The 20,668-nt window shown below is 44.1% G+C and overlaps 1 protein-coding gene across 2 annotated transcripts in view; it reads right to left on the reverse strand.

Annotated features, from left to right (window-relative positions):
* The window catches only part of RETREG1 (reticulophagy regulator 1), a 105,907-nt gene that overhangs the window by 39,786 nt on the left and 45,453 nt on the right, over positions 1 to 20,668 (reverse strand). The window contains exon 1 of one of the 2 annotated variants that reach the window (XM_070411923.1): positions 4,562 to 5,097. The exons of the other annotated variant lie outside the window; for it this stretch is intronic. Within the exon in view, the coding sequence (XP_070268024.1) occupies positions 4,562 to 4,596 (35 nt within the window). The 5' untranslated portion in view covers positions 4,597 to 5,097. Of the gene's footprint in view, positions 1 to 4,561; positions 5,098 to 20,668 lie in introns of those variants that run through there. 2 annotated transcript variants of the gene reach the window in all.

The raw sequence follows: 20,668 nt of genomic DNA on the forward strand, positions 1-20,668 counted from the left end.
GTTAGAAAACTCCAAGTCGCCCTCCCTCACCATGGACCTGAGAAACTTGTCCAAAAAAGAACGACAGTGGAGCCTGTCACACACTCACAGCCCACCCCCCAGATCACCCAATGGTCAGACTCACTGTATAAAATGGTTCTCTGTCATTATTCCAAACACCTATGAAAGGCCTGGGAGGCCACGCAGGAGACCCAGTTATCTGCCACCCAATGGGTGACCCCACACTACTCTGTAATAAACAGTGCTGTCTTTGAACTTCCACTGTATCAGCCTCAATGCTTAGGTTTTCATGATGGGTAATTTATACTGATTTCTGAAATGCACATCCACCTAATTTCCAACTGTGGACTTAGTTATGTTCCCAAACTTAGCACTTTTACACCTCAGATTCCACATTTCCATGAGAGGTGATCAATGGTGCTGAAGTTCTCAGTCCGACTCACAAAAGCATGTTACCTCATAATGTCTCTGAAGGATTTAGGTGGCCCCACCCTCACCCCAACCCCTTCCTTCAAACCCTCTAATGATGTCTCACCACCTTGACTGGCATCTACCCTCCCACTCTGGCCTATGAGATGCCGTGGGCCCGGCCAGGCCTTTTCCTGCTCATTGCTCTCCATGCCTGCCTTTCTGTTCCTACAGGCGGCAATTTATCCCCCTCTCAGGGTCTGAGCTCATGCCGGGGTCTCTTCCAGAGCACCCCCTTCTCACACCCTCTCATGGCCGGCTCCTCATATCCAGTGCCCAGGGCACCTCCTCGGAGAGGCCTCTGAACTACTCTTTCATACCACACACATGCCAGGGAGTCGCCCACAGTACCCTTTGAAAAGATCTTAGCCCTTATTTCTCAACGTGTTAAGTGTCTGTCTCCCCCATTCAGACTGTATGCTCCATGAGAGCAGGGGCCGAACCCCGCACCCTACCACCTGGTGTAGCCACTGGCTTAGATGCCGCACTTGATAAACACATACACAGTGAGTGTGTGCACATGATGACCTCGGTGGAAGCACTTCTATAAGACACGTTCAGAACTCAGTCGTGGTAGCTGGGGTCCATCCCCCTTGCTGGCAGCTGGAATAGGGAATGTTTTACCTGTCCACATCCCTCCACCCAGTTACTAACCACATCCTGGTACTAGCCACATCCAGGTACTAGCCACATCCAGGTACTAACCACACCCAGGTACTAACGACATCCAGGTACTAACCACATTCAGGCACTAACCACATCCAGGTACTAAGCACACCCAGGTACTAACCACATCCAGGTACTAGCCACATCCAGGTACTAACCACATCCAGGTACTAACCACACCCAGGTACTAACGACATCCAGGTACTAACCACACCCAGGTACTAGCGACATCCAGGTACTAACCACACCCAGGCACTAACCACACCCAGGCACTAACCACACCCAGGTACTAACCACACCCAGGTACTAACCACATCCAGATACTAACCACACCCAGGTACTAACAACATCCAGGTACTAACCACATTCAGGCACTAACCACATCCAGGTACTAACCACATCCAGGTACTAACCACATCCAGGCACTAACCAACAACATCCAAGTACTAACCACATCCAGGTATTAACCACATCCAGGTACTAACCAACCACATCCAAGTACTAACCACATCCAGGTACTAACCAACCACATCCAGGTACTAACCAACCACATCCAGGTACTAACCACATCGAGGGCGTGCACTGCTGCCTCCATGGTGAAGCTCCAAATCTGATGGAATGAGGGACCACGCAGGCCTCTGGCCAGGGTCTAATTTTCCTCGTATTTCTTGATCCTGGGGGCTGCCCCCACTTTTTTCCTTCTTCTTCAGCTTCCTGCTTGGGTTTCTGCCTGACTTAGTCTGCTACAGAATGGCATTCTTTCACACTCTCTCCCTGCATCCCCTGACCTTGAAACTGGGACAGAGCCTTTGGAGGTTGTTACCAGAGTGTTTATCACTGGGGACAAGCTAACAGGGAGGAGGCGGTCCCAGCAGGCATGCTCTCGGACACACATGGTGAGGGGAAAAGGCTGGCTATGAGGGCACAGAGCGGCTGGCACAGGGCGCCCCCGCACACGCATGAAGCTTCGTGTCATTTGGTTTCCACTTATTGAAAGCACTACATTCAGAGTTCGCTCCCTGACAGTCCCAGAGCAATTCAGGGCACCAAAGTCCAAAACGGGACCAAGGTAACATGAAGAAGCTGCGTGTGAGACTCCACCGTGGCCTGCAGCTCTCAGGCCGTAATAGCAAGTGTGGTCAGCAACCCGCCATTTATGTTATTTCTCTTTTACCCGTGGCATCCGAGGAGTCTTCCAGTGGCACTTCATCTCAAATTTAGCAAGAGTAAAACTCCCTCTCGAGAGTAACATTTTATTTCTAGCCTGGCTCCCAACGTTCACCCTGTCCAGGGTACCCTCTCTAACTTTCTGCATAGATGGGGGAAAAACAAACATACGAAGCAAAGCTTATTGTATAGAAAACCATAAACTGTTCAGAGCAGGGAGTTAGCTCATCAAAATAAGACAGTGGGAAGTGGGGGTCTATTACTTCAAAGGAGTGAGAGGGAGTTTCCCATTTTTAGCAAATATATTATCAGTCCTTGGTAATAATAATAATTATTAGATAGATTTTTTTCCCTCTTGTCTGTGTGTCCTCTGTAACCAGTAAAACAAATTCTTCTAAAACAATCTATGTTTGTCGTTAAACATCACAAACTATTAGATCAAAATATTTGTAATTATCTATAATTAATTATTATTTAATTGTGATGATGTTCCATTTCATTAAGGCAACCCTTCTTACATTTCTGCCAAATCTCTCCCTTCAAAGTCTAAAATAATCAGGCACCCTAGGTATTTATTGTAGTGGTCTATGAAAAACCCCATTCAACAAGCATTTATTCAAAATGCCTATTCTGTGCAAATTTCTATGCAGAGAGCTGGTGGGAATGCCAAGATGCTAAGAGAAAAGGAGAAAGTGCTGCCTTCAGAAATGCTGACTACCATGGGGTGTGGGAGTGGGAGGGAGGTAATACACACAATACAGGTAGATCAAGCCCATCATCTCAAAACCAAGGCTGACATTTCCATTTCTCTGAAAATGTTTTCTAAACTAGTTAGCTAGCCCCTGTCCTAAATCTAGGCACTTTTATAAATGCTCTTCTCAAGGACTTGATTTAAGGTCTCATTTTATATAGAAAGTTGTTTTATTATCCAATTAAATATCAACTTAATGTCCCCATTTGTTGTCCTGGGAAGAAATCTGGGTGAAAATTAAAACTAGAAAGCTACAGAGAGAAGTAGCTTTTAAGAATACAATTACAACTCATTACAATCAGCACAGACAATACACATACACAAGCACACACACACATACTACATCATATAACCATGGCTGAAAAGGGCTTACCTTACAGAAAATAACAACAAAAACACTGGCACCCCTGTTCATACAGAGCTACCAGTTTCCACCTTGTTTGACAATAAAATTGTCAACAGCCCCTTTTCCTTTTTAAAGAGCTTTAAATGTATTTATTTTTCCCATTGCAATTCCATGTTATATTAGTTCAGGTACACAGCCATGATGGTTAGACATTTACGTAACTTAGGAAGTGGTCATGCCGACAAGTCCAGCACCCACCTGGCACCATACATAGTCACCACAATACTATTGATTGACTGTATTCCCTCGGCTGTTCTTTACATCTTGTGACTGTTTTGTAACTGCCAATTTGCACTCCTTAATCCCTAAACCTTTTTCACCCAGCCCCTCCACCCCCTTCCCATTTGGCCACCATCAGTTTGTTCTCTGTATTTGTGAGTTTGTTTCTGCTTTGTTTTCTTTCTATTTCTTCATATCTGAATTTCCATGACCCGAATTAGAATTCCAATGAGACTGATTCATACAAATGTTGTTAATACAGCAATGGGGCTCGAAATGAGACCTTCGATCTGGGCACCTGTGATAGAGGAATAATTGCCTGTTTTCTTTTCCATCTCTCTCCCCTCTCCTTAGAGCCAGATATTAATAAAAACATTGATACAATTAATGTTCTGCATATGGGCTTCAACTGAGCACATTTTAACAGATAAGAACTGTGGTTTGTTTGTTTGTTTTTAAGTGTTGTAATACCAAAACTGGTATATTGGTTTAATACTTAACCTTTATAAAATATTCAACAAGTCTTTAAAATGCAAATGTCTTACAAAATGTTCACTAGCTTAGATTTCCAAGAACTATCATCTAAAGTTAAAAATCAAACATCAAAAAATTCAAATAGACTTTACATTGTAGGAAGAAATACTTTTTAAAATTTCACACCATCACTTCCTCGTTGAAGAAAAACATTTATCTACATATGTTTCTAAGGGTACATTAAGTTAATTTTATGTCTCTTTCCTGCCAAAGAAAATTCAGTTTCCTGGAGTTAAGGGATTACATTCTAATTCTTTTTTATTTTCATTTAAAAGTAGTCATAATATTTTTTTAAAGAGAACTAGCAAATGAACTAGACTCAAGAAGAAGTAAATATATAATGTAATTACCTTTTGTCTGGTCCCAAGTCCTCACCTTCAGGCATGTCTGCCCTTTAAAAATGCAAAGAGAGGGGAGAAGGCTGCAGCACGTCCGTCCGTGCCCAAGGCTTCTTCTCCACTCTAACGCGACCACAGGAGGGAAAATCCCAGTAGTCAAGTTCCTTCCTTTTTGGAAAAAAAAAGCACTCCTCCCTTACTCAGAAAGTAGGTGTTTACAAACTTCCAACGCTCTTGCCTGCCGTGAATGAAGCTAAGAGCTGAGTTATTATGACTGTCCCCTTCTAAAAATAAATAGGTCACCTCTTACTCCCAGTACCGTGACAGGCAGCTGGGAGCAAGCTCGGCCCAGCTGCCCCGCATTTTCTGTCCAGTCGTGTGAGGAGGTGTCACCACCCAACTATTAACCTTTGTTGGGATGACCTCACCTAGGCCTGCCTACCCTTTCTTTTTCCTTTTTTTTTTTCCTGGCATGACCAGGCACCCCACCGACGGGCAGCGTGGCCACGGGGAGCTTGGAACTTCAGCCAGGCTATCAGATCTCCAACCCCCTGGAGGGAGCTGGAGGGTGGAGAGCAAAATGGGCCGAATGTGCCAGAGCTGAGAGGTTTGTTTGTTCTGAGAACACTTTTGCCACTCAGCAAAAGAGCTCTCACTTAGGGAAAAAAAATGCCCATAAACAATGATGTTTTGAGGGATAGTGTGTTGCATGAAAATCTTTCCTTAGGCCATTGAGACTTCTCAACTCAGAATAAGTTTGCACACCAATAGGAGTCCCTGTGCTCCTCTGGGCAACACTGTCTTTCCCACAGGACTCCCCTCTGTCATCAGGGAGCAGCCTGACATGGGACACAGCTTGGCTCATCACTACCTCGGAGTCATCAATCACTAGGTACCCTCATTTGCTGCCACTTCTCAGACCAGGACAAAAATCACTTCAATTCTTTTACCAAAAGGCTAAGAGAAAAGTTTGTACCAAGGTGGTCAAAAGGTACAAATTTCCCTTTACAAAATAAGTCATGCAGCTGTCATGGACAGCCTGGTGACTATAGTTAATAATGTTGTATTATATATTTGAAAGTTGCTGAGAGTAGATCTTGAAAGTTCTCATCACAAGAAAAAAATTTATAATCGTGTGGTGACAGATGATAACTAGATTTGTGGTGGTCATTTCATAATATACGCAAATATTGACTCATTATGTTATACACCCAAAACTAATATAATGTTACATGTCAATTAAAATAAATACTTCAATTTAAAAATAGAAAGTATAGCTCCAGCCTCATTTAAAGGAGGGCAAAAGGCTAAAGAAATATTACTGAGATTCCTTTAAAAATATGTCCTAAATGCTTTTTGCATACAAACTTGAAACTACTTTGTTTTCCTGATTGGTAACATTAAGTAAGGCAGTAAGCAAGATCTAATTATTAAGAAACAATATACCTTTCTTTTTTTAAAAAAAATATATTTTACTGATTTTTACAGAGAGGAAGGGAGAGGGATACAGAGTTAGAAACATCAATGAGAGAGAAACATTGATTAGCTGCCTCCTGCACACCCCCTACTGGGGATACTGGGGATGTGCCTGCAACCAAGGTACATGCCCTTGACCGGAATTGAACCTGGGACCCTTCAGTCCGCAGGCGGACGCTCTATCCACTGAGCCAAACCGGTTAGGGCTACCTTTCTTTTTTTTAAAAATGCCTGTATTCCATTGTCACCTTATAGCTGATCCTAGCAATACAGCTATAGCTAATGTGTATTTCACATTTATGTTTCAGAGTGACTTCTAGTGCATTAAAGAACTGAAAAGTCAAAACAAATCACATCATCTGCTTTCCTTCGGTAGTGTTAACTATTTTGTGATACATGCATGTCACAATTCAAGATATTTCTTCAGTATTTCATACAAGATCTACAGTTGTTTACCTCAAAGTCGAAGGTTAAGTCGGTGCAGATATCTGCACACATAGCTCAAATACCGTTGACCTTGAAAGAAAACAGCCATCAGCAGAGCTCTGAAGAGCAAGCTGGGCAGGAGCCTCTCAGCACTAAAGCAATGGGCTGTGTTGTTAGAAATGTGAGGATTAAGGAACTTAAAGGTGAAGCACTGAAAATATGATCAGTGAGAATACGGCTGTACTTTTATTTAATCTTAACAAAAAGTGCCAATTCTCTGATCTAACTCTCAGTTCTGACCATTCTTTCCCATTAATTTTACCTTTCGGTCTCCTAAGTGTCTAGTTTACTACTTCTTGACCATCCGAGCCCAGCTGCTGCTGAACTTAGCTGCTGGTTACTACAGACTGAGTATGTCCCTGAAAGCTGCCTCTCATTTTTAAAGGGCCGCTAACTGATCGGTGCGGTAACAGCTGAACTGCCCATTACTACCAAGAAATAGTGACTAAAACATTTCCTTCAAGCACTCCTTCATGCATTTTGTACTTACTGGCTTCCAACAAGAAAAACAAGCAAACCAAATCTCATACACACAGACAACAGTATGGTGGTGACCAGAGGAAAAGGGGAGAAGGGAGTAAGGAGTAAAGGAGGCCAAATACATGGTGACAGAAGATGATTTGACTTTGGGTGGTGGGCACACAATGCAACATACGAATCATGTGTCATAGACTTGTACACTTGAAGCCTATGTAATCTTATTAACCAATGTCACCCCAATACATTTAATATAAAAAATCATTTGCTTCAACCATGAATTCCCCTTTGGTATATTTGTGTTCATTACTGAAATCAAAGGACAAGAAGGGAAAACACGGATATCACAGACTGACACAGTGGGTGGCTTCCTCGCATCAATGCCACCTTCAGCCCTGCGGGGGTTGGGGTGCCAAGGATTCCCTCATCTCTGCTGACCTGAAGTCCACTGGGCATCCTGGAGAATAGGACAGGGAGAGCCCCTGAGGACCACAGACACTGAAACAGGCTCAGCAAAGTGAGGTGATCTGCTGTTGAGAGAATTACAGATCCGAGTAACTCTTTTTGATTACTGGTATAACATAACATTTGGGGTGGGGAAGCTTTTATCGCTTTGAAAGCCACGAATGTAGGACAAGTCTCAGTAGGATTCCACCAAGTAGAAAGGAGAAGGGACCATCTCAGTGGTGTGGCACATTGTGATTACCCGTCATTACCAAATGCATCATTGACACCATGTACATACAGGGTCATTTGATCCTTTAAAAAAATTTTTAATCTAAGGAGGGGGGGATATGTAAACTCCACAAATAACACATCTGCCCACTCACTCAGCAGGACGGTGGGTGACAGCGGATGGGGAAGAGCAGGAAGTGACAGTGAAGTGAGTACAGTAGTGGCCTCGGGAAACATGGAGAGGAAGAGCGGCCCTTCAGCGACTGCTTAAGGAAGGACCACATGAAACGAGGCTGGTGCTCGGACCTCATGCGTCATCACCCTACGTCACTGGCTTGTTTTTTATTATATCCTGTGTTTACTGAGACCTATTTCATTGCACTGAACACGGTCCTTACAAACTCTTGTTTGTGATCCCCCTCTCTGAGGCGCTGTAGTCACCTGAGATTGGTTTTGTTCCTGCCTACTTACTCATTCCTTCTCTTCTTAAAACATAGTTGATATGTTTCTGTATCAAGCCAATTTCTTTCTTTATCTTCTCTTCTTCTCATCCTTCTCCAACTCCTACTTCATCCAAAAAATCTATAAAACTCCAACAGAAGTACAGACACTGGTAGAAATCAAATTCCCTAGGGGGCCAAATGTTAACATTGGTTCAAGCTTACCTCCACAGCACACACCTGTTCCTGAATAGTTTTGCTTGCTTATGTAAAGCTCTCTTCAAAGGCTCTATGTATATTTCAGGGGCAAAGGTCTTTGGTTCCAAGAAATTTAGAACACATAGCCAGAGGAGAAAAAGAAGTCTGGCAGACCTCACTGCTTTTAGCAAGCATAAGGAAATGGAAAATTTCTAAGATCACGAATCCTAGAAACAGAGGTCTTTGTGGACTGTGGAAATCTAGAGTGACTGAACAAGAGTGGCACACAGCTCAACACAAATCTTATCTCTTGAGCTTAAAAATATAATGCAAGATAGAGGGCAATAATAACCTTCAGCTTAACTATGAATTACGTAATACGTTTGTTATATGTTGATCTTCCTTATCATATGTTCTGTAGATCAATGTTAAAAATTACTTTTCATTCCTACATAGCACCTGATAGGATGCTTCTTGGCTAACGTTTACCCAGTGGAGAAGCCAAACTGCACTGGAGACTTTCCACTTGACTAGGCCTGCAACAGGGAATCATTATTTCCACATTAGTTTTGAGGTAATGGGTTGGGTGGCCAGAAAGCCTCCTTCTATCCCTTTTCCTTTGCACCAAGTGACACCATTGTGGTCTTGGCTGGCTGAGCTCCACCTGCTGACCCAGCCTTGGTTGGGGATGAGAAATCTCTTCAGACATTGAAAGAACCTCTCCTCCCAGCAATGGTGTTTGAGGAAATGTGCTCCCTGGGCCAATATCCTACAGCCTGTAGGCACTTTTGAAGAGGAAGCAGCCCCTTTAGAAGCTTTTGCTATAAGAAAAGCTGAGCATCTGCAAATCCTGGTAAGTGGGAAAGAAGTCGGCCTTGACTTAAGAGACCTCATAACTGCTTCTCGTAGAAGGGCAGACCCCGCCAACAACTTCATGGGCAGGTCTCCTTATTGCCTCAACCACCCTCTGTCTGTCTGCCTGTCTGATAATAAATCTGGCCTCTCAGAAACATGGTGTATCTCCTTCAGGCCACCTCAGGGTTCCAAATGATACAACTTGAAGGTGTCTCATAAGTGACTTCATTCCCACCAGGTCCGAGGAAAACCTTCAATGAACAGCAAAAAGGAAGAAATCCAAAACCTGAACCCTCAAGAGCCTCAGAAGAGAACTTGGGCCCAGTGAGACTCTGACGAGGTTAATCCCCAGTTTCCTGTCTCCACAACCATTCCTCGTGAGGGGTTTCCTCCAGCACTTCTCTCCTACAAGCATAACAAACTTGCTTTATTTTAATGAACTTTTTGTTTGGGTAGAATTTTAGCTTTCTAGAACAGTTGCAGAGGAAGCACAGGGAACTCACATGTACCCCTCACCCAGCTCCCCCTGGGTCAGCATCTCTCACTTCCACAGTATGTTTGTGGAAACTAAAAACCAACATTGGTACATTCATTTGAACTAAACTCTGAACTTTGTGTTTCACTAAGATCCTTTTTCTCTTCCAGAACCCCATGCAGGGCACCAGCTGCAATCAGACATTATATTTCCTTAGTCTACTGTGGTCTTTGATTTGTTCAGTCTTTTCTTGGTTTTATGACCTTGACAGTTTTGAGGAGTATTTTGTAGACATAGGTATTCTGCAGAATGTCCCTCAGTTTGAATTTGTTTTGTTTCTTACACGTAGAGTGAGGTTATGGGTTGGGGGGAAGAAAACCTCCGAGCTGAAGGATCCCTCACATCACATCACATCACATCACATCACATCACATCACATCACATCAGGGGCTCATGTTATTGATACTGTTGCTCAAATTGTTCCAGCCACAAGCTCCTCCTCTAACCCCTTAAGAGGCCAGGAGAGGCCACCTCTTGGCCCTGTTGACACTGCTCCACTAGACTTGCCCAACTATGCACTGAGCTCGGTGTTCACCACAATGCACCCAGTCCCCTCTAAGACTATCTGACTTCCTTTCCACCCTACGTCAGCACCAGACACCAGGCGACACCAGGTGTGAACCCAGAAGGAAGGTGGCCCGACACAGGAGAACAAAAGGCTGTACCCACACACATGCGTCCATCTCTAAGGACACACACAAGACAGGGCACTCGCTGCAGGTGCTCCCTCCTCTGTGGGGCGCCAGATGCTGAGAGCTGTGTCCTCAGAGGTGAGCTGCGTGCACATGTGAGCTACCACCAGTGTGTTCTTCTGAAAGCCTTGGCAACTTGCCATCTTTTCCCTCACTCTGATAAAATTTCCAGGATTGAAACCAAGTTCAGATTTCCTTTCCACGTGTGCTATTCACCTTGCCTTTCATGTTTCTTTCCTATTTTGAGTATTAGAGGAAGTCCGCAGTTTAAAAATGGAAACGAGACTTGGCCTCTTTAGCTGTACCCACTTTTAGCATCAAACCGTGGCAATGCCATACACACACTTCATCACGGGTTCTCTCCTCGGATTCATGCTGCCAGGCGCTGCCCTCAGTCTGCTCATTTACAACCAATGTGAAGTTTTTATCTCAAACTTGACTTTATATTTTTTAATAAGACAATAAAATCTGTGGGGATCAATGACCTATATAAGACTCCTCTTGATCCAGCTTAAAATGGAAACGTCACCTCAGTCCTAAATATAAGCGAAGAGAAAGGGCCACGCTGTGTCAGAGCTGTGACCTCGGCCAGGAAACGTGTTTTCCACACCATCTGTGGATGGATGTGCGGGGGGCGGACTGTGCTTACATATGTCTTCTAGGATGATGAGGTCCCCTTCTCCCCATGAAAGTGCAACTGTTTTCAGGTGAGGAGATAAACAGGGAGTCTCACCAACAATGAGAAATAGCTCTTTTTAAGGGCTTCACAATAACATAGACTTACAAACCTTAAAGGCAGAGTAAGGCTCTTCCTGGGACTTCAGCCTGAGAAACAGGTTTCAGTGGATGAGATGGTGCCTTTCTTGGCCCTGTGTGTCCACGGCCCCCAAATATTTGTGGCAGCCCTTTAGGCAAAGCAGGGAGACGGAGGAAGAGCAGACCTTGGGTTCCTAGGTGTACTAGTCAGGATTCCATCCCAAAGGGGGACCTGGCAGTGCCTCACAGAGTCCACAGGGTAATAACTGTCCACTTATTACCTGTCTCTAAAAATATGCTTTGCTTTGTTTTACTTAAAATTATCTCTCAGGCCGAGGAGGTGGCCACAAGTTTGTGATGTTATCAAATCTGAGATATACCAGGGCTGCGCATTTAATTTCTTCCTTTAGAATAGAGAAGCGCTGGAGGAGGAAGAATGGCTGAAATGACATCAGTCAGTGCTAGTTTAGGAAGCTTTTAGATGTCACAGAGGTTACCTGGCAGAAGTGGCATATTATTATAATATTATATATTAACAATGTTAATAACAATAATAATATAATTGAAGAAAAAGACATTTATCACCGATTTCATTATCTGTGGGGGGTAGGCTCATAACTGAAGGGGCTAAGTGTTATTATAAATAAGCGTTTCAAAATTTCTTCAAACAGTAATATAGTGAGTGGTCATGTTATGAAGACTGAGCAACAGACTTGGGGTTGGGAGGTGAGGACTTGGGTGAAGGTGGTCAAAAGGTACAAACTTCCAGTTATAAGACAAATAAGTTCTGGAAATGTAATGTAGAGCATGGTGCCTATTAACAATACTGAACTGTAATATTTGAAACTTGCTAAGACAGTAGATTTTAAAATGTTCCCCCCTGAAATTTTAACTCTGTGAGATTGATGAATGTTAACTAGACTTATTATGGTAACCATTTTCCAACATATCTATACTAATAAAAGGGTAATATGCTAATTAGACTGGATGTCTTCTGGACAAAGCCACACGGGTGGGGGCTGAGACAGAGGTGGTTAGGGGCCATCAGGGGAGAGCAGTTAGGAGTGATCAGGCCAGCAGGGGAGAGCAGTTAGGGGCGATCAGGTCAGCAGGGGAGAGCAGGTGGGCAATCAGGCTGGTAGGGGAGAGCAGTTAGGGGTGATCAGGCCAGCAGGCAGGTGAGCAGTTAGAAGACAGCAGTCCCGGGTTGCCCCATAAGGATCGGGCCTAAACCAGCAGTTGGACATCCTTTGAGGGGTCCCGGATTGGAGAGGGTGCAGGCCTGGCTGAGGGACTCTCCCCCACTCCTGTGCATGAATTTCATGCACCGGGCCTCTAGTACTTATATAAATCATTATATTGTACAGCTGAAACTTTTACACTTATTATGTCAATTATATCTTAACAAAACTGGACCAAAAAAAATAAAACTAGTGAAAAAAAGATTGATTGAAATAGTTGTTGGTACAATTTCCAGTGACTCTACTTTTATAAAGTTCTCTAACACAACTTAGGAATGAAGATGATTTGTTCTGGAAAATGTGTTAGGCTCAAAGAATGGCCCCAGTTTCAATAAAACTGACATGAAGAGAGAATAGGAAAAGCATCATTTTTAAACTAACAAGTAAATAAGATTTTATATATATCAACATAACTAGATTATCAAATAGTGATTTTTGACAGCGGTTGCAATAGCTTGAGTAGGAAATTGTACCCTCTGAATTACATGCAGGAAGCCGTAGACTCAGGATGGCCACAGGCCTTTCCTGGATCATGCTGGAGAGGAGGACCACTGCCTCCATTTGTGGTCTGCTCTTATCAGGCACACACTGCACTCCATGTGGAACAGGAGGTCTTCGGAATAGCTCTGGCTGGTGTGTGGAAGCCAGCTAGCTCTTCAGGGTCAAGAGAAGGCCTGAGGGCCAGTTGGGGGTGAGATCCCACGCAGGTCCAAGGTGCTGATAGAGTGGGGGTCTAGGATACCTTATGGTGATGGAGCCAAGCAGTTTCACTGATGGACTAAATGTGTGGAATAGGGACGTGGGGAAATCAAATATGACTTCAATCCACTTGTCTGAATACCACAAAATTCCTAAAAGCACATTTTTGATGGGATGCTTTACATATTAAACAGGTTGGAAACCTTTTCTGTAAATAGCCACAAAGTCAATATCTGTCAGAACTACTCAGTTCCACGGTTGTAATGTAGACAAAACATAAACAAATGAATTCGAGCCATAGTTGGCCAACCGCTGTATAATATATACATACCCAGCACAAATTAGAGTATGTGTCCATCTGTAATTGATTAGAGAAAAACATCTGGAAGGAATTATGTATCCCAATAGTAATAGTTACTAACTCTATGAGTCTTCCTTTCTTTTGTGTGCTTTAAATATTTTTGAAATTTTCCCCACATACATATTCCTTTTGTAATCAGATAAAATCTACAAAAAAAAAAAAGATAAAGTCTAGAATTCTAACTTTTAAAATTCTACAAATGCAAACAAAGTCTGTTATCCTGTGTTTTGGTGTCCTGTAATTGATCCTACGTTTTAATGGAGATTATTTAATATAAATACTAACTATATTATTTAATATTTCATCGGGAAATAAATTCTAGCCTGGAAGTTGACAATAACCTGTGGTGGTGTTCCTTAGAACTGGAGCGTGTCTGTCTGTATGAGGGATGGAGAAAGGATGTTTTTTTACTGCATTGGCTAAGCCTCTGGAAAAGGTTGCATCTTGAATTAGCAGCTTGACTGTTTGCTGCCCAGATAAATATTGTGTTGCTATGACTGAAATCGTCCTGCCACGTGGGTCACCCTGTCATATAATTAGCTTCTTATCAGATCAGGTGCAAATCAAACCAGCAGCACTTGCTGTTAATGTGGTAATTGAATAAACCAGAAACACTCCTTTCAATGCACCAACATCTGATTGAATATTCTCACCATCCCCTTGAAGGCAGCCACAGGGTCATTTTGGGGTATTGTTCAACAGCAAGCTGTAAACCTCAGAGTAAATCAGACGTCTTGATAAGTAATGCACAGCTAGTTTAACTACTTTAGCTCATTTCTTTTCACGCTTCTAATTGTATTGCTGTGCATTTTGTTAGTTCACCTGGACGTGGAACAGGGTAGAAACTGACTTTAACCTTGAGCGTCCTTCAGGTGCACAGACACTAGCCTCAAGACACTATTTGCATTTATCTTGCATCATGGTCAGGTTCATCTTCAACCTCTGTTTTAACCAGTGTGAAGTCAAAGTGAAGCCTAACATAGCTTGACCTGCATCCAGAGAGCTGTGCCCTGTACTCTCTCCATCATTTGATCCGGTCCTCCCTGGCCCAGAAGGCCAGGCCACAGGAGAGCTCCATTTCCCCTCTGCCCGCTCCTCCTCTTCCTCCCTTCCCAGGTGCAGACCCTAATAAACGGGCTGTATGCTCATCTCTACCTTACAGACTGTTTCCAGGAAACCACCTGGCTCTTGTCCTCAACTCTGTGTGCCAAATTTTGTTTATTTCTCAATAGGACTGCAACTCCTGGCCTGAGCAGTGAACCACTGAAGGACAGAGTCTCCAGCATCCAGGCCCCTCATTGCATTGGGCACAGCGCATGTGATCCGAGGGGCAATTCTGCCAAGTGACCCCTGGAGCAAGCCTGCCTGGATTCTGATGCTGGCTCTACTACCTACTAGCTGTGTGATCTCAGGCAAGTTACTTAGCCTCTCTGTGCTTATTTCCTCAACGGTAAAATGGGTTAACAATAGTACTTCATACAGTTGTGAAGACAATGCACTTGTACATGTTGTAAAGTGGACTGGACTGAATTAAGTATATAAAATTGCATGAGAATGTTAACATGCAAAATTCTGAGAGCAGTGTGGAATTTAGACTGTCCTACTTAAGTGTTTGCTTTAAAAAATGCTCAAGAGATAAAGAGATTCAATCTCACATTTTTCATGTGGTTCTCTCCAGTTGCAATGATCTTTTCCTTCTCTGACTTTCATCAGAATATCAACATAAGGAAAGAATGAATGAGCAAACCTACTTTTTAGATTTCCTATTCTTTCATTTGTGGTGCCTCATTACTGCTGGCCAGCTCAGCCCTTGGTGACAGGTGATAATGCAGCAGCACAGGAGTATTTACTATGTGTGAAGAGCTTTATGTTAACTGTTTCATAGAATCCTTAACAAGTCTTGAAGAATTCGGCGCATCCTGGATGCTGTACTGTGATGAGGCACAATGATTACCAAACATGTGGCAGGCGGCACTTCACCTTGACAATTCCCCTCTCCTGACTGTAAGATATTTTGACCTTTTCTCCTTTTCCTTAAGATGGCAAGAAAATGTTTTTAGTTTTTGCTCTTTTCAGCATCTAACAAATGAAATACTTTTTCTATTGTTACAGTAGTTACACCTAATTGAAATTGATTTTATTTATTCTCCCTCTATTAATAATATTTTATTTTAGTCCTAATTTACTCTATTCCCTTGTGTAATTTATTTTCTGGCCTCAAAAATAGTTAACACTTATCTGTTTATTTTTTACAATCTCCCATACCAGATGAATCCACGGGCCAGGACTAGCACGGCTTTGCCTTTCAAAGCTTCAGAATAACAATGGATTTGAAATGTACAGTTCAAATATGACAGAGCTTTTCAGTTCACATACTGATATCAGTTCAATAGGAGACAATACATTTTGTTTTGAAAAAAAAAAAAAAAGTCTTGAAGAAGGTGGTGTTCTTATCCCATTTCACAGATAAGGACACCGAGGCTGAGAGGCAAAGTGTCTTCCCCAAGGCCACAGGAGCTTGCAAATGGCTGAGCCGGGGATATGTTTTTCCTTTCTTGAATCACCCATTGCTCATAGAGAGCACAGTTCCAGACTCACCTAGATGTTTATTAACTAAACAGTTTTGTGAAATGACTGATTCACTTAATAACTGCTTACTGATGCCAACCATAGGCCAGGCACTAAGGGGGCAATGATTAGAAAGGGTCCCTGTCATCACCAAGTTTAAGTCTATGAAGAACACAGATAAATCAACAAGCAATTACAAAGCAATGTGATGGGCTCAATTATGATAGGGAAAGGACAGAGACGGAGAGTCACAGGCTTGGGGGGCTGCGGTGGGCGAAAAAGTCTCCTGGGGTGGTGATGTGTCAGTGATGGTAAAGGATGTGTTGGGGCTGGCGTTGAGAGGGGGTGGAAGTAAGACAAATCATGGCCCATTGGAGGACAGAGAAGGGGGAGTGGTTAGAAAGAATGTCAGGAGGACTATGAGGTTCCACTAAGCCTGGATTTCTATTACCAAATTAGGCTTGTATGTGCCCTTCTGCCAAATGTAAGGTTCCTTTACACCAGAGGAAGTGGCATGCGTTAGGAGAGCTTTGAGGAACATGTCAGAGCTTCCAGGGATGGCCCACCTCAGACTGCTGGGGTGGGGGGAATGGACCCATATCCTCCTAAGCCTCAGAAAATAATCCTTAAAAAATAGACACATAGAGATCAAACATGTCCTGACATCTAATGGAGACCCAATGGCATTGAGTGGAGCTTATTTGTCACTTGAATCTTTGGCTGTTTAGAACTTTCTAGAACATCACAGGTTTCCTCTCAATCTACTTTTTAGTGTTCAAATGCTTTTGCTTTTTCCTTTTTGTTTCCTCCTGTAGTTTTCTCATGCAAACAATAAAGAGAAAGAGTAAAGCAAATATCTAGATGCCATTAAAATTTTTTTTTTACAAAGAATGCCTGTATTACCTACATCTTTCTGAAGAAACTTTTACAAATGAGCCAACATGGACCTAACTGCATGCATTCCCTGCACAAAGTTATAGCCAGGGTGACTATGGTGTACGTTGGCCTTGGGAGAGCAAGCTAGGTTCTCTCCGTGGTTTATTAGCATCTTTGTTTTGTAAACTGTTAGAGCTGATATAATGCATGTGAAAGACTGGGATGGAATTTAAAACAATGTCAACTCTGACGATAGATACTTTGGAATCAGTACTCCATTCCTCCCCACTTCCCAAGACAAGTGCCAAATTTCAAGTGTGTGTGTGTGTGTGTGTGTGTGTGTGTGTGTGGAGGGGGATACTCTGTCTAAGGCAGACCAACATAGAGGTCTCCAGAGCCAAGCCTTTCTTGACAGATGCTCAGGAAGGAAGGAGGACTTTCCATGGTAACCAGCAGAGGTCCGATAGGGGTCCCCATGGTGGTTATGGGGTTATTTCACACCCTCGTAGGTGCTTAGAATGACCCACAGTGTCCAGGGTTCCTGGTGGCAAACAAAGGTGGGCTTCCTCTGGTTGAACAGGTCAAAACGCAGCCCAAATGTCAGCACAGAATGGCTCCGCCAGACATCGCAGTGGAAACAGCCGGCAGCTCACAGAATGCTGGATACTCAGGAGCCTTCATCATGGCCACCTTGGAAAATGGGTGTGCAGACCGCAACCCTCACCAGAATGGGTTCCTTGAAGCCTGCTTCTGTCATGACTGGCTTCTAATTCCAAGTCTGACGTCCATGCATCTGACTGTGGAGCCTGGGTCACATGCCTACACCCTTGCTCCGAGGGCATCCAGGAAAGTGAACGCCGGCTTATACACTGGAAAAGTGCAGACCCATGAGGCAGGAAATCCCCTTCATGGGCAAGTCCCTCCAAAGGCCAAGACAGCCAGAAAGAGTGGCATGACACCCTTTTCCTTATTCGCACGGATTCACAATAATGAACATTTTATCAACCAAAAAACTGAGCGTCGGAGGGTGTTTCGAGTTGGGAGACGAGTGTGTATGACATCACCTATTCCCCATTCTCATTCTGTGTGAGAACAACACTGTCTACACGCACTCTAAGAACTGAGATAGGAGTTGCCCACTGGTTTGGAGCCGTGCAGAGCTGTTCCCCAAGGTTATCGTTTGGAGTGCAGAGCACTCCACACTCGCCCATCCCCCGCTGGGCGGTGAGAACGTATAGAGCGTGTAGAGAGGAGAGATTACCCTGCCTGTGTCAGCCAACCTTATCAAGGCCAAGGCCATCATGTGATAATGTGTGAATGAATCAGAAGGGGTAGCCCGGGTATTTCTGTCCTCATATCAACATTCACACTTCAATACCAGCCAGCTCTCATTTTCCTTTTCTGAGACTTCACTGGCCACTTTTCACATGAGACCTGGAACCTCCATCTCATCGATTTGCTAAGAGTAGAAGCCCCCTCAGAAATAGACTCTGTACCAGGGGTTGCTACAGCGATAAAATATCCCCACCACACTTCTGAAGGGCAGTGTCTTCTGCTACCATTTTTTTCTCTGGAAATGATGGTCTCCTATGGGCACAGGATCCCGCGCTCATTCATCAACCATCTTTAATTGAGTACTTTAAGTGCCTGGCCCTGTGCTAAGTCCCAGAGAGACATGGATGAATATGGGAGGCACATTCTCTGCTTCATGGAGCTCCCAGAGTGGCGAAGAAGCTGGATATTAAACCAGTGAAGCATAAACAAACACATAAAGGCTCATTTTGTTAAGAGCTATGAGAAGCTGGGTCCTCATGAGGTAAATTTAAAACCAGAATGCCTATATTGGTTTTCTTGTCTTTCTCCCTCTCTCCTCCCATCCCTACTCTCAAATACATACAAATATTTTTTTTCTTATTTTTTAAAAAATTTTTGTTTAGAGAGAGAGGAAGGGAGAGGGAGAGAGAAAAACATCAATGTGAGAGTGAAATATGGATCGGCTGCCTCCTGCATGCCCCCTACTAAGGATCGAGCCCCCAACCCAGGCATGTGCCCTGACGGGGAATTGAACCAGCAACCTTTTGGTGCATGGGACGGATGCCCAACTGATCCACACAGGCCAGAGCAAATCAATTTTCAGGCAGCATCAGTCCTTATGCTATTCTAGTGCTCTGTGTGATCTCAATGATGCTCAGGGCAGAGACCGCCAGCTGCCCAGTGGGCACTGTGGTCTTTAGATGCAGGCTGCATTGGGGTGGACAGAGAGCACACTGCCATGTGTATCTTCCAGAACTAAAGTCCCAGGGAGCATACAAAGCAAGCGTTTTACACGCCCTTTATCTCCTTGGGAGCCCACCTTGAACCATCCAAATGCTGGGATGAGAAACATATGGGGACCCTCTCGTTCATTCCCAGAGAGAGCCTCTCACACAATGCCCTGAAGCTGGACAGTGTTCATTAAAACCCAAACTCCCTCCTGAGGCTTCAACTAGGAAGAATCTGACGGCTCACAGTGGCAATGACAGTGACAAAGCTTATGAGTCAGCAGAAGTGGATCACCTCACAAAACATAAAATGGCCAACCTGGGTCAGCCCCGGGACCTGGATATGTCAATACTTCAACACATTTTAACTTCACCACCAAGACACACAGGTCTCAGGACAAACATACGTCTCTCATTTCATTTTTCCTCATCCCGCCCAACAGGAAACGCGAACGCCACTGAAGTGCCAGATACACTGGATGGAAAACCCATGAGTCATCCTGGCGTGGCACAGCTGCCTGCCAGGAGCCTGGAGATCACTGCACAGTGTTGGTGGCACCAAAGCAAAAGGATGCCCGAGATGGTGTTTTTTTTCATAAATTGAAATAAGAGTCGGAATGTTTTAGAAACGAATGGGCTACCAAGGTCATCTCAGACTCTCCTTTTTGAGGAGCATGCTGGCAGACTAAAAGAATGTTCTTTCAAATACAGATTTGCTGCAAGGTCCCCCACACTGAGCTCTCTTTGGGGGAGGCTGTGTGTGTGGCTGAAGGAAGGGCTGGGCTCTTCACTGCACCTCACACCTCAGGAGTCCCAAGATGGCAAAAGGTCCGATTACAACCTATCCCCTTGCAGACTCTTCCCTACCCTCCTCTGACTAGCCCACGCCAATCCCGCTCTGCCCGTCTGGTCCCTTAGGATGAGCGTGTACACTCCAAGGCCGGGCTGCCCCACCTGGTCCCAAACAGCTGTGAACAAGGTCCACTTGTACACAGAGCTCTTAAAGGGGCCAGGCACTTCGCAGGCTTTCGTGTGCTTTAATCCTCACCAGGACCTCCTGAATTAAGTAGCACTTTCCACATATTAAAAATGAAATAATGAGGCTTTGAGGCTTTGAAACTTGCCCAGGCCACATACCAACTGAGAAAGAGGTGGGGGGATTCTGTAAATGGCTCCACAATTCGCCTGAAGCTGCAGGCCAGGGCCTCCAGGTCTCCAAGGCTGCCAGCCGCCAACATCTGCAGCAGCTTCCAGGTGGGGCATGGAAGTGGGTCACAGATGGGTGTGGATATAACCACAGATCAAAGGAAGGCTTTAGTTCTTTAAAAGGAAAAGGGCAGTGTGAGGCACGGATGTGGGGTGGCAGGTGCATTCACATCCGCCGGGCCTTTTATCCACTAAGGAGAGAGTGACAGCCCAGCCTGGGCCTGCTCTCAGCCTCAAGGACGTGCACAGAATAGAAGGTGGGGCAAAAGTAGGTTTACAGGTGCTCATAGGGAAGATAATACAACAATTAATAAGTA

The sequence above is a fragment of the Myotis yumanensis genome, unplaced genomic scaffold (genome assembly GCF_028538775.1).
Source record: "Myotis yumanensis isolate MYYU_CA2020_CCGP unplaced genomic scaffold, mMyoYum1.0.hap1 SCAF_4, whole genome shotgun sequence".
NCBI lineage: Eukaryota > Metazoa > Chordata > Mammalia > Chiroptera > Vespertilionidae > Myotis > Myotis yumanensis.